Raw genomic sequence first — 13,359 nt, forward strand, 5'->3', positions numbered from 1 at the left:
CAACATTACCCACATATTTGTCATAATGTTGGGTGCGTGGGGGAATCGGAAAGGACACACTACTATCACAATTACTATACCAGGCTTCTAAAATTTTTCACGACCAACCTAATTCTCCTTACCTCGGAGATATATAAATTAATATCTGCACAATAATATATTTATTAATCCTTATATATATTATCCGATAGCAATTCCGTTTTACTTATTTAAATTGAATTCTTAAGGCTGGACCCACCCAATTGATAATTTAATATGAGTGTTGATACTTTAGCTATTTCTACTATTCGTTTGTTGGCAGTTGATGCTGTCGCTGCTGCTAACTCTGGTCACCCTGGTGCCCCATTAGGTTTGGCTCCTGCTGCTCATGCTTTGTTCAAGAAGATGGCCTTCAACCCTGCTAACCCTGATTGGATCAACAGAGATCGTTTTGTTCTTTCCAACGGTCATGCTTGTGCTCTTTTGTACTCCATGTTGGTGTTGTACGGTTACGACTTGACCCTCGAAGATTTGAAACATTTTAGACAATTGCACTCCAAGACTCCTGGTCACCCTGAAGCTCATGAAATCCCTGGTGTCGAAGTCACCACTGGTCCTTTGGGTCAAGGTATTTGTAATGGTGTTGGTTTGGCTCTTGCTCAAAAGCAGTTTGCTGCCACATACAATAAGCCTGGCTTCCCAATTAGTGACTCTTATACTTATGTCTTCCTCGGTGATGGTTGTCTTATGGAAGGTGTTTCTTCAGAAGCCTCTTCTCTTGCTGGTCACTTGCAATTGAACAACTTGATTGCCTTCTGGGATGATAACCAAATCTCCATTGATGGTAGTACTAAGGTTTCCTTCACCGAAGACGTGATTGCAAGATACAGAGCTTACGACTGGAACATTATTGAAGTAATCAAGGGTGATGATGATATCGAAGCTATCTCCAATGCTATCGATGAGGCTAAGAAGTGTACCAACAAGCCAACTTTGATCAGATTGAAGACTATCATTGGTTACGGTTCCTTGGCTGCTGGTACTCATTCTGTCCATGGTTCTCCATTGAAGGCTGATGATATCAAGCAATTGAAGGAAAAGTTTGGCTTTGACCCTTCCAAGTCTTTTGTCATTCCTGAAGAAGTCACTGCTCTGTACCAAGAACACGTTAAGGAAAACCAATCCAAGGAAGCTGCTTGGAATGATTTGTTTGCTTCTTATAAGAAGGAATTCCCTGAATTGGGAGCTCAATTGCAAAGAAGGTTAGATGGTCAATTACCAGAAGGTTGGGAAAAGGCTTTACCAGTTTACACTCCTCAAGATAAGGCTGTGGCCACTAGAAAGTTGTCTGAAACTGTCTTGTCTTCTTTATACAATGTTTTACCAGAATTGATTGGTGGTTCCGCTGATTTGACCCCTTCCAACTTGACCAGAGCTGCTGCAGCTGTTGATTTCCAAGCACCATCTACTGGCTTAGGTGATTACTCTGGAAGATACATTAGATACGGTGTTAGAGAACATGGTATGGGTGCTATCATGAATGGTATCGCTGCCTTTGGTGCCAACTACAAGAACTTTGGTGGTACTTTCTTGAACTTTGTTTCTTATGCTGCTGGTGCAGTTAGATTATCCGCCTTGTCTCAATTGCCATCTATCTGGGTTGCTACTCACGATTCTATTGGTTTGGGTGAAGACGGTCCTACCCATCAACCTATTGAAACTTTGGCTCATTTCAGAGCTTTACCAAACACAGCTGTCTGGAGACCTGCTGATGGTAATGAAGTTTCTGCTGCTTATAAGCAAGCCATTGAATCTACCACCACACCACACATCATTGCTTTGACCAGACAAAACTTGCCTCAATTGGAAGGTTCTTCTATTGAAAAGGCTTCTAAAGGTGGTTACATCTTGTGTAAGAAGTCTGACACTCCAGATTTGACGTTTGTTTCTTCTGGTTCTGAAGTTTCAATTTGTGTTGATGCATCTGCCAAGTTAGCTGAACAAGGTATTAAGGCCAATGTTGTTTCTATTCCTGATTTCTTGACCTTTAACAAGCAATCTGAAGATTACAAGTTGTCTGTTTTGCCAGATGGTGTTCCAATTATGTCTGTTGAAGTGATGTCTACTTTTGGATGGTCCAAATTTTCTCATCAACAATTTGGTATCAACACTTTTGGTGCCAGTGGTAAGGCTGAAGACTTGTACAAGTACTTTGGTTTCACTCCTGACAACATTGCTGCAAAGGGTCTTGACACCATTAACTTCTACAAGGGTAAGCAAGTTATTTCCCCTATTAGATGTGCCTTTTAAGTAATGGCTCGTGACTGTTCCCTATATTAAATTCTAATTATTACTATAGGTTTTTACTGTAGGTCACGTGTGTAGAAAGATAACTAAGGACTCAACTACTATTAGCAAAAGCTCATATAACTACCATAACTACTATAACTACTATAACTACTATAATTTCTATAACTACTATAACTACTATAACTATTATAACTATTATAACTACTAAGACTATTATAACTACTATGACTACTATAACTACTATAGTCATATTTTCATTTGCTATAAATACTCGGGTGTACGACTGGAACTTACTACTTATAAGGTGGGCTTCTCTGATCTTATAACTTGATTAAGTCATAATTTGTTCATATGGGTTAATTATAGTATCATAACATGTGCTTTTATGATAATATGGGTTAAATTGTGAGTACCAGTGTCAATCAATTGAATGTCTGACTCAATTGAATGTCTGACCGGTTGGTGCTTTGATTTGAGATATTGCTAGTGCTGATAATATCATTACAACTGTTCTAATAAACAATAGTCATCTTTTGGTTACACATGTTAAATAATAAATAGAGCCAACGTTAATTTTTCATGAATCATAAGAGAACCAATCATCAAGATGGTGTTCTTTTTTTAATAGGCATCTAGTGCCTTAGTCGTTGGGAAGTAACGTCAATAGAAATCAAATAAAAGAGCACTAGGCTTATTTGGAGGTGTCAACAACGTATCTACCCAAGATCTTACCTTGTTCCATCAATTCATAAACTTCTGGCAATTCAGACAAACCGACAACCTTGATAGGACACTTGATCAATCCTCTGGTGAAGAAGTCAATGGCTTCGGCAGAATCAGCTCTGTTACCAACATAAGAACCTCTAATGCTAATAGACTTAACAACGGAACTGAAAACTGGAGCATTGACAGATGCACCAGCTGGCAAACCAACCAAAACAACAGTACCAGTTGGTCTAACGTAGTCAATAGATTGTTGCATAGCACCACCAGAGACAGAAACGTTGATAACACCATGTGGACCACCCTTGGTGATCTTTTGGATTTCAGCTGGAATGTCTTTAACCTTGGTGAAGTCAACAAAAGCTTCAGCACCCAAAGACTTGGCAAATTCTTCCTTATCAGAACCACCATCGATACCAACAACTCTGTAACCCATTGCCTTGGCGTATTGGACAGCAAGAGAACCTAAACCACCAGCAGCACCAGAAATGGCAACCCATTGACCAGCCTTCAAGTTAGCAGTCTTCAAGGCCTTGTAAACAGTGATACCAGCACATAAGATTGGGGAAACAAGAGCCAAGTCAGTACCTTGAGGGATTCTGGCAGCATGAACAGCGTCAGCAGTGGCGTATTGTTGGAAAGAACCATCATGGGTGTAACCAGACAAATCAGCATCAGGACAGTTTGGTTCATTTGTAGTTTGACAGTATTCACAAGAGTTACAAGAACCGTTCAACCACTTAACACCGGCGTAATCACCAACTTTCCAGCCCTTGACGTTTTCACCCATGGCGACAACAACACCTGCACCTTCGTGACCACCAACCAATGGTAACTTAGTAGCCAATGGCCAGTCACCCTTCCAAGCGTGCAAATCGGTGTGACAAACACCAGAGTACTTGACGTTAATCAACAATTCATTTGGCTTTGGCTTTGGAACTGGGATGTCTTTGTACAACAATGGACCACCGTTGGTTTCAAAGATGACGGCCTTTTGAGTTGCTGGAATAGACATTATTGCTTAAAAATTGGAGTTTAGTGTTGCTTGGAGCTTGGAATTTGCAGAGTCAAGAGAGTTGATTCTGAATGATGAATAAAAACTGAAATTTGAATCAATTGACGAGGTGAACCTCCTCTATTTATACCAACTGATCTCGGGGATTAAACGTCAACACTTCAAGTTTCCACCACATACGCTCACACTTAACGTAAAGTATCTGCACACACTCATACCATTTCTGGACCACTCTTAACAAAAAAAAGAGGGGACAAACCAGATCACTATAGTTTGATCCGGATTTAAAAGTGCCTGCCTATTAACTCTTTATGTCTCTAACACCGTATTCAAAAGGGGTGTGCTCACTACGGGAATGGCCAGTCCACCATCGGAAATGGGTGGAAACTCCGAACTCCGGTTTCTTTGCCCCACAAATTGACCTGCACCATTGAAACCTGGGGGTCGAGCTTTGCATTGCATTTCGACTTACCAAATAGATTTGAAATAGCTACATTCCCCAAGGATTCAATCAGAATAAAGTGCGTTTATTTCAAGACCAACAATTGGCATAATCAGTCCACTGATGTCCAAGTGCTATTACCGATCATTTGATATGGAATTGATCAGGTTACATTGGTTCGTTCGACCTCGTCTACTCCGTTGTCCGGCATACTCTTATGCGAGAGAACTGCTGATGTAATCATTCAATAAGTGTGCGCGAAAGTCCGAGGGGGTTCTACACACTGGCATTATTATGTTGGCCCAATGTAAATGAGAGGGGTATCCGCATAATACAATTGGTGTGTGGGGCTCTTCCATTGGAAATTTCAACAGAATTTTAAACCTATGTTAAACTGTAAAAGGTCTGATATTATAGGGCCGGCAACCAGAGGTCTCGCACAGGCATTTCGGACATATACGGTGGTTGAGTAGCATTTGGATGCATCATCACTTTCCATCTAAATTAATATCAAGTAGCAGAAATATACACTACATTCTCTTAACACGGCCTATAAACTGCATAAGTTGGTCATAGCATAGTGTCCAATTAACTTTCTTAATTCACTATTTCAAACATACGTACGTTTATCAAAAGAACTCTAAACTCCGAAATAAGGACGTGTGTGGACCACTCTACCAACATTAGGGGATTTTTAAGCTTGCGTTGGCATTGGTTTTTGCGACTGATTAGTGAACTGGCGTACACGAACTTCCAGGGCTGTCACTTAGTGGGGAATATGAACAATCAAAAGACCAGATGAAAAGTATCATTGAATAGGGTAGTGGGGGTCACAAGCCTCCAAATTTTATTACTCCTGTCAAAAAGTCACCCGATTGAACTTTCAATAAAGAGTGGGGAGTATTTTAAGGTGTGCTCCAATCTAGTTCATACAAAAGTATAAAATTCATGGACAAATGGAACTATTACTCAAAAGTCCGTAAATCCAATTTTTATCATAACGTCGAGCCGTTTATACTCGTAACTCCGCAGAATTCAAAATCTGGGGAAACGTTCATGTCAAAAGTCCGTATCTTACCTTGAGCAAACCCCTACTGAAACATCTTGGTAAATTTTACTTTCTCGGAGATTAATATTTAGCAAATAAAATACCAAAAAAGGATTAGGTAAGAAACCCCTCTGTAAACAGGCACTTCATAATATAAGATACATTATTAACTTGAAATTGAAATTGAAATTGAAATTGACTATAAGAAAATAAAGAAGTTTCATTTTCAATAAAAATATCCTCGAGGTTCCCATTTTTCATTCTGAATAAAATCAATCAAGGTCTTGGATCCAGTTTGCAATAAAGGGTGACCACTGACTACCACCAAGAACTTCTCCAATCCTTGTCTTCGCTTTTCGATATTTACATCGTTGAAGTTATTCTGTTGAAAAAAGATCTTCCCTGGAAGAGGAGGAATAATCACTCTGTTGGTTTCGGTTTCGAGTATCTTACGGAACGCTGCAAAATCCAGGTATCGACGCCGCACTCTGCTTTGACGTTTATGAAATGCAGGTATATTTGTCTTTAATATGTATTAGTATCTCAGTAATGCTAATATATAACATATACTAAGGGGAGCTGGCTCAACTTAGAATATATTATGTATCCAATCTCAATTATTATATGTTACATACCCGACAGACAATCTCGTAGTCAGTATACAATTCATTCCCTCTTCTATGAGTCTGAGGATTCACTACCTGAAAGCAGATGTTAGTTAGCACTATGTTTCTCCCAGTTTAATCAGAAGTTCAACTCATATCACATACCTCTATTTCAAGAAAGTTTTCTGGCTCTCCATATATTTCAGAGAACAGTTGGGGCTTGTGTTTTGGTTTACCCAGATCTATCACATCGCTTATGCTCTGAAATGCACGGGACATGGTGGTTCAAGTATAAGGTAATTGTATGATAAGTATTTATAGTTGACTTACCTTGAATTTGGCTTCTTCAGATCTCAAAATTGTGGGTTTTAGGGGCTGCTTACGTAATAACATGTACTCAGTCGTGTATGGACAAGCAGAAATGGTTAGGTTTATTCGTACAATTAATACATTCTACAGTGACAAACAACCGTACTTAGAAATAATAAATTGAATACTTTTATATATAACCAATAGCTAATAAACTGACCTTTCCTTAAGATGTACCTTAAGGCCGTCCAAAAGCAAACGAAATGAAATATGAATATGAACTTAACTGTTAAGGATTTGTATTAAATGTGTTACCTAATCCTGACATTCAAGTGGATGGTTCCTTACTTAAATGTATGTATGGTTGATTTTTGGAGCATTGTGCATTCTGTTGGTAATAGCAGGGATGACATGAGGCCAGCAAATAAGTGTGAGAACAGAAGCACCCCACATGAAAACACCGGGAATTCTACCAGCAATGATTTGAGTATAGGTAAGTCTAGGTAATGCACCGGCCATATTGATTAATGTGTTTTATGAATAAATTAGTGTTTTATTAGTTGTTATTTGGGTATTGAACCTAATCACAATGAAGTTTTCTAAACCGAAATACGTAATATTGCAAGGAAATATTTCACGTTAAATACACTGCCTATAAAACCTCTCAAGTGGTATAAATCGGGTATCGCAAATATTATACTTCTTGCTCAGGCCACCAATCACCGGAATAATTACCCAAATGACATACCATTGGTTGCAAAAGGCTTCTTAGTAGTGCACTCAAACCCCATGGAACAGCTTGAAAGTCACTCCTGCACTCCAAAAAATCACCTTATTTTCAAACATCAGACGATGCCCGCAGCCAAAATCACCTGGTTCTAGAAATTTGGCTATGACATTTGCTTATGTCAGCTACCTTTATCCGGTTTAAATCGAATAGCCATTTTTTTTTGGTTTACTTCCAATACCTCCCAAAATTATGGATTATCTTTAGGGCCGATATTATTGGATGGTGAGGTATATTGGTGTTTCAAATCAACTTAAGCAGAAAGCTTTCCAATAATAATAATAACGAAAACATTTCAAAGTTTAATTGAACAATAATATTTTGTCTTGAATTGGTTCAGTTTACATTTACCATTTCCGTACGAGTTGACCAATTAAAACAGAAAAGTTTGAATGGTAAGTATTTTCACTACAATTGTAACTAAGAGCGATAAACTGCACTTTATTTCTTCCTATAAAAAGGAGGTAAATCCAAATCCCAAAAATATATAAATATAAAAGAAACACAACTCTAGTGTTGCGAGGCTGCGAGACATTTTTAAATGTCCTTCTTCTTGCCCATGTATAATTCTTGGACAGCAAAGGTGTTACCATGTACTTCAGCATCCTTGATAACAGCAATTCTCATACCGGCCAACAAGTTGTGTGCTGCATTTGAGTGGGCGTAAACACCACCATTGAATGCAGTTGTGGCATCCTTTCCTAAAGATGCACGAACCAAAGCTTGACCACCAGGATGTTGACCAATAAACTTCTTGACGTCATAAACGATACCTGATACAATAAGTAAACCGTTTTCCTTACCCTTTGCATTGAAAGTGTCACGGTCCCAAACTGGCAATTCATCAACTGGAGTACCCCAGCTTAACTTGTGCTTAAGACGGTCTAACTTCTTTTGTTGTTGTTGCAAAAGACCTTGTTCAATGGCATTCTGAGAGAATGTTCTCAAGTTGTACGCCAATCCAAGTTTAGACAAGGCCCAGATGGTAACCTTAGTTGGATCGTATTGGTACCACTTCAAGGCATTACGGTAATCTGAGGGGAATTCATGGTGAAAGTTGTGGTAACCTTCACCAAAGGTGACAAGTGCAGTCAAAGCATGATCTCTTGGAGTACGACGGTCATCGAATGGTTGAGTACCAATCCAGTGAGCCAATGAGTTAACACAGAAAGTAGCTTGTTGGATGACAAAAGCCTTAACCAAACCACCCCAGATGAAACCACCCCACCAGTCACCCCATCCTAAGCCGGCAACAACAGTTGGGAAAACAACAGCAGAAAGTACCATAAAGAGCAAGTAGTGACGATGTTGAACACGAATAATCCAATCGCTGGTCAAATCAGAGATATCAGCTCTAGCTTTGTATTTAGGGTTAGCAATTTGTAACATCCAACCCATGTGGGAGTACCAGAACCCTCTACGAGCATCATAAGGATCTCTGTGGGTATCGGTGTATCTATGGTGAATTCTGTGTGAGTGACCCCACCATTTAATGGAACCTTCGACGGCACCAGCACCAAAGAAGGCAAAGAAAAGTCTAACTGGAAGGGCAGCGTCGTAAGCCTTGTGAGCCCACAAACGATGGTAACCAGCTGTAATGGAAATACCAGAAAAAACATATAGAATAAACGCCATAACAAGTGTCTTCACTGGAGGAATATAGATACAAGCATGGTACAAACCATACAACGGAACAGCAACCACCAAGATAAAGTTCAACCAGTTGATATGCTTCCACCAGTTGTTAGCATTCCAAGGTTGTTCGGAAATGTGTAACTTAGAATCCTTATCAACGGTGGAGGCAGCTCCTTCTTCCTTACGTTGTTGACCAGTAATCTTAGCAAAATCTTGTAAAGATTGTTTGGAAATTTCTTCAGCTGTTGCATCAACTAAAGATTTGGTACCCATTAATTTACCCCCGAGACCAGCGGCCACAATTCTAGGGGTCTTCTTGTTTGTACCTGCAGCAACTGCATTTAATTGAGTAAGATCTACTGCTTCGACTGAGTCCAGCATCGTTAATCAATAGTTATTAATCACGAAAAGGCTGAAGTATTGAATATTTTGACAATATAAAGTCTTTCTTCAAACGGCCCGATACTTATACTATGATTTAAAGGCGGAAAGTATTAATCGCCTGTATATAGTACTTCGGATTGCTTTTACATACAGGAAAATCCGTTGCCAAAAAAGAAATATTACATTTTTGTTGGGCCGGGTAGATGGCAGGTACACTATTCCCGAGTAAAGGAAAACGAGCAACAGATTATAATCACGTGAAGCAACCCAACGCAAATTACAAAGGGGTGGGCCGATGGCGTACAATGGTGAATTTGAAGTTATACACGACCTATTCCTGATTGTACCTCATCTTATTATGTCTGCTACGATCTGCTTTTGTCTTTAATTACTCTGTAAAGTAAGTAACTTGACTGTAAATGGCTTAAACCCAAACTTGAACCGAGGTATACATTGTTATGCACTTATAAGAAATGAAATCCGTTTTTAAGATGAAGGGGAATGGTTGGATGCTCTGTCTTACAATTCCTAACCCCTTATCGCTTTTTTTACTCAGACTAGCCTTTCCTAATTGTAGTACAATTTTAGTGCTAACCGCAATCTTGTTTCTGTGAAATTGAATTTCTAATACACTCCAGGGGATATCTTCTTCTAACCTAATTGATTTAATTATACAACAATAGTGCCTTTACCCAAAAGAATCACAAATGTGCAGATTGCTATTTGATTTATGTATAGTCTCGGTTTATTGCGTAGGAGCAACGCGAGGTGTTTACTATGCAGAAGAATATTGGCTGATAACTTTACGATGTTTCTATTCTGGTACTATGGTTTTTTTATTAGCATATCGTAAGTTTTGGAATTCCTAAACGGACAAACCCACCCAAATTGAGTTCCGATAACCGTTGAAACGCATACCAACACCCGGCTGATATGATACAATGTGTAGACTCAAATGTTTGGGTATCAAAGGTTTTGACCAGTGTTTTAGCTTTAGCTTATTGTTCTTCACCTTAAACTCTACTACTTTTTCTTTAAAGTGATCCTTACATTGAAATATTATGAATGTTATCTCTACTACTATGAAAACATTATACTCTATCTAAAGAAATAATCGATGATTATCGACAGAAAAGTCTGATATCAATTTGACATTGTGGATGATAAAAAGAATTCAATTTTTCGGCAAATAACAGTCAAAAGACTCACATTTGTCATATTTTAAATAGTAGTTGTAGAAAACTTTATGATACTGATTTCCACTTTTGTTAGAGCTCACGACATGCTTGTACTCACCCATGGCTCTCATAAAAGTTGCGGGTAACCACGTGTGCGTGTGGTCAGACAATTTCCTGGATCTTTTTCCTTCTTTTCGCTATTCTTCAATTGGTCCCCACTGTAAGAAAAGTAACCTTTGTTTCGTACAGTGCCATACACTACCTTAATGCTCATCTGTATTGTAATTCTACGTACGTATGTTCAACTCTGCGTCCTCTTAAGTCCCTGGAGTGGAGTCCCCAATGGGGCCTTACCTACAAACTAAAGGAAATTCGTATATACTTCAACACACATTGCATCATGTAACATATAAGCGTTAAATTAACATCAGCAAGATCCAGCTTGTAGTTGCCTTTCCTAACCTTTAAAGTTTTTTGTATAGTATTGCAATATGAACCCATCTTATCACCGTCACACCCCTATCGTTCGTTGCGCGGTCCCCACTTTTTTTCCAGGACACATTCTGAACGAACAATTTTCTACTGAAAAACATGAGGCTTGCTTCTTTAACTCAGCATCACCAGTATCTACCAACCCCCAGTATATACTTGGCATCATTGATATAAGAATCTGTTGACCTCATTGTCCGTAACCTTGTAACTGGAACTACTGGTCTCAATTGTTCTTTCTACCAACTGGCCAATTGTCCCTCAGTCATATTATATTCCCAATTGCCTGCTTCATTTAGTTAAAGGTATGAGTTCAAATAACACTAGCGAAAACGGTAATCACCGTCTTGGAATCCCAACTACTCCTAATAATCAACCTACATCGCCTTTAACAAAACCCACTAGCGCTCACTCCCATCACCAACATAGTCACCAACATTCACATTCTCATCATCCTCCACCAACTTCACTTCATTTGCCCCAGAGTTCTGTTTTCCCAGGATCAATTCCCTCAAATCCAAACACAAATGCGTCCAATTCCCAATCATCGTCTCGGAAGCCTTCTGTAGTGGAGCTTCTCAGTTCGCCACCTCCTTTACCTGCCAATTACTCTTTTGCTGATGACCAATTACTGTCTTCTTTTAGTTTATCACGAAATGCAAGTGTATCCTCAAGAGTATCCGCCTCCAACACCTCCGCTTCAGGTATTGTACAAGGAATTGATTGGACAGAAATCCCCTTGAGCGAATTGACCAGTCTGAACAAGTTGATTCTGATCAACAATTCGTATTCCATTCAAGACGCCTTCAAGACATTGGACTCAAACAGTCTTACATCTGTACCCGTTCTGATTAACCCCACATCTCCTCAAGACCTTACAAACTGTCTTACTTTTGACTACTCTGATTTGAATACTTACTTGCTTCTTATCATGAACAAAATTACATTGGCTCAATTGGCCACAAACGAATTGTATTCTGATAAGGATCCGCGTGAAAAGCAAGAAATTATTGCCAATTTGATTGCAAAGGCGAAGAGAGGTGAACCTGTTCCTGTTGACTTTATTGTCAAGTTGCATCCTAAAAATCCTTTCCTCAAATTCCTGGAACTGGATACCTTGTTTAAGATTGTTGAGGCCATGGGTAATGGTCAACATCGTATCGCTATTCATAATCCTCGCAAACCAGAAGAGATTACGGGTATTCTTTCTCAAAGACGGTTAATTAAATACATGTGGGAAAATGCTCGTCGTTTCCCCGGTTTGCAACTGATATTTAATCTGACATTACAAGAATTAAAGATTGGACTGACCACTCCTATCACTATCTACGATGATCAATTGCTTATCGATGCATTGTACAAAATGTTTGAGTACAGAGTCAGTTCACTTGCTGTCATTGATAAACTGAAAATGTTGGTTGGAAATATTTCTATCGTCGACGTTAAAAACGTAACGTCATCTCAAAAGTCACATTTATTATTCAAATCTGTTCTTAACTTCATATCTTACAACTTGTCGCAGAAGGGCATAGAGAAGGGTCAAGACCAATTCCCTATTTTCCATGTTAATCCTAATACAAGTTTAGCTCGTGTTATTGCAAAGTTAGTTGCCACTCAGTCCCATAGATTGTGGATAGTGGAACTGACTGCCAGAAACAGTATCAGTACAATGCCATGTTTATCTGCCCCTGACACCCCTATTCTGACACCTACTTCTGCATCCGCACAATTGGCAGCTGCTACTGTTGAATCTCTTCTACAACATCAACAACAACAACTGCAAGCGCAAAATTCTGCTCCTACGCTGTCTTCACCTCATGCCAGTCCTCAAACCCAACAGCCACCCTCAACACCCAATACCAATACAACTTCGCTCAATGAGGTTGGAAGCATCTCAAGCAACGGACGTCTCGTGGGTGTTGTGTCATTGACGGATATTTTGGGTGTTTTCGCTAACTCTAAAGGAACCAAAACAGACCCTCAATTTGCCCGGAATCAACGTCGGAGATCAAGTACATCCACCACCAGATCCAGTATTGAACGTTCAAGTATTGAGATTCTGAGATAAGTTGACATGTCGTCTAGCTTGTTCTCTTTCACGGTCTTCCCGACCTGTATTTACGCCTTATATACCTATAAATAACTATATCTTTTCACGGAATTCTAAAATCAAATGCCTAAATTGGCAGTTAAACATTTGTAAAGTAGTTATGTCGTTAACAAATTGTTCTAGGTTGTAGTTTAGGTATATTAGTATTACAATAACCTAAATTAGCTACAAGATTTATACTATGCTGACTTTTTCTGCTTGAATGGCTCAATGATCAGTGTTTCTTTTGCTTAACATGGATCTAGGTGTCCATTAATACGAATTGAGGTTTTTTATTGCTTCAATGTCTCTAAAGACCCGGTAATTGTTATGTGCTCTGTATTATTCGGTTATCATTCTTTGTCC

At 39.1% G+C, this 13,359-nt stretch overlaps 5 protein-coding genes across 5 annotated transcripts; 2 read left to right on the plus strand and 3 right to left on the minus strand.

Annotated features, from left to right (window-relative positions):
• Positions 1-255: 255 nt before the first annotated feature.
• Positions 256-2,289, plus strand: TKL1 (transketolase; the record flags this gene model as incomplete). The annotated part of the gene is made up of 1 exon (XM_043191702.1): positions 256-2,289. The coding sequence occupies one exon, from the start codon at positions 256-258 to the stop codon at positions 2,287-2,289; it is 2,034 nt and encodes a 677-aa protein (XP_043049009.1).
• Positions 2,290-2,980: 691 nt separating this feature from the next.
• Positions 2,981-4,027, minus strand: ADH2 (alcohol dehydrogenase; the record flags this gene model as incomplete). Its single annotated transcript, XM_043191703.1, has 1 exon — positions 2,981-4,027. The coding sequence occupies one exon, from the start codon at positions 4,025-4,027 to the stop codon at positions 2,981-2,983; it is 1,047 nt and encodes a 348-aa protein (XP_043049010.1).
• Positions 4,028-5,743: 1,716 nt separating this feature from the next.
• SNX3 (uncharacterized protein) lies at positions 5,744-6,950 on the minus strand (the record flags this gene model as incomplete). Its single annotated transcript, XM_043191704.1, has 4 exons — positions 5,744-5,965; positions 6,153-6,218; positions 6,288-6,341; positions 6,870-6,950. The coding sequence occupies 4 exons, from the start codon at positions 6,948-6,950 to the stop codon at positions 5,744-5,746; spliced, it is 423 nt and encodes a 140-aa protein (XP_043049011.1).
• Positions 6,951-7,755: 805 nt separating this feature from the next.
• Positions 7,756-9,234, minus strand: OLE1 (stearoyl-CoA 9-desaturase; the record flags this gene model as incomplete). Its single annotated transcript, XM_043191705.1, has 1 exon — positions 7,756-9,234. One exon carries the CDS (start codon positions 9,232-9,234, stop codon positions 7,756-7,758), a length of 1,479 nt encoding a protein of 492 aa, XP_043049012.1.
• A 1,977-nt stretch (positions 9,235-11,211) lies between these two features.
• On the plus strand, positions 11,212-12,972 carry SDS24 (Sds24p; the record flags this gene model as incomplete). The annotated part of the gene is made up of 1 exon (XM_043191706.1): positions 11,212-12,972. The coding sequence occupies one exon, from the start codon at positions 11,212-11,214 to the stop codon at positions 12,970-12,972; it is 1,761 nt and encodes a 586-aa protein (XP_043049013.1).
• Positions 12,973-13,359: the final 387 nt, after the last annotated feature.

This window comes from Scheffersomyces spartinae (assembly GCF_019049425.1).
Source record: "Scheffersomyces spartinae strain ARV_011 chromosome Unknown scaffold_12, whole genome shotgun sequence".
NCBI classification, from domain to species: Eukaryota; Fungi; Ascomycota; class Pichiomycetes; order Serinales; family Debaryomycetaceae; genus Lizanozyma; species Lizanozyma spartinae.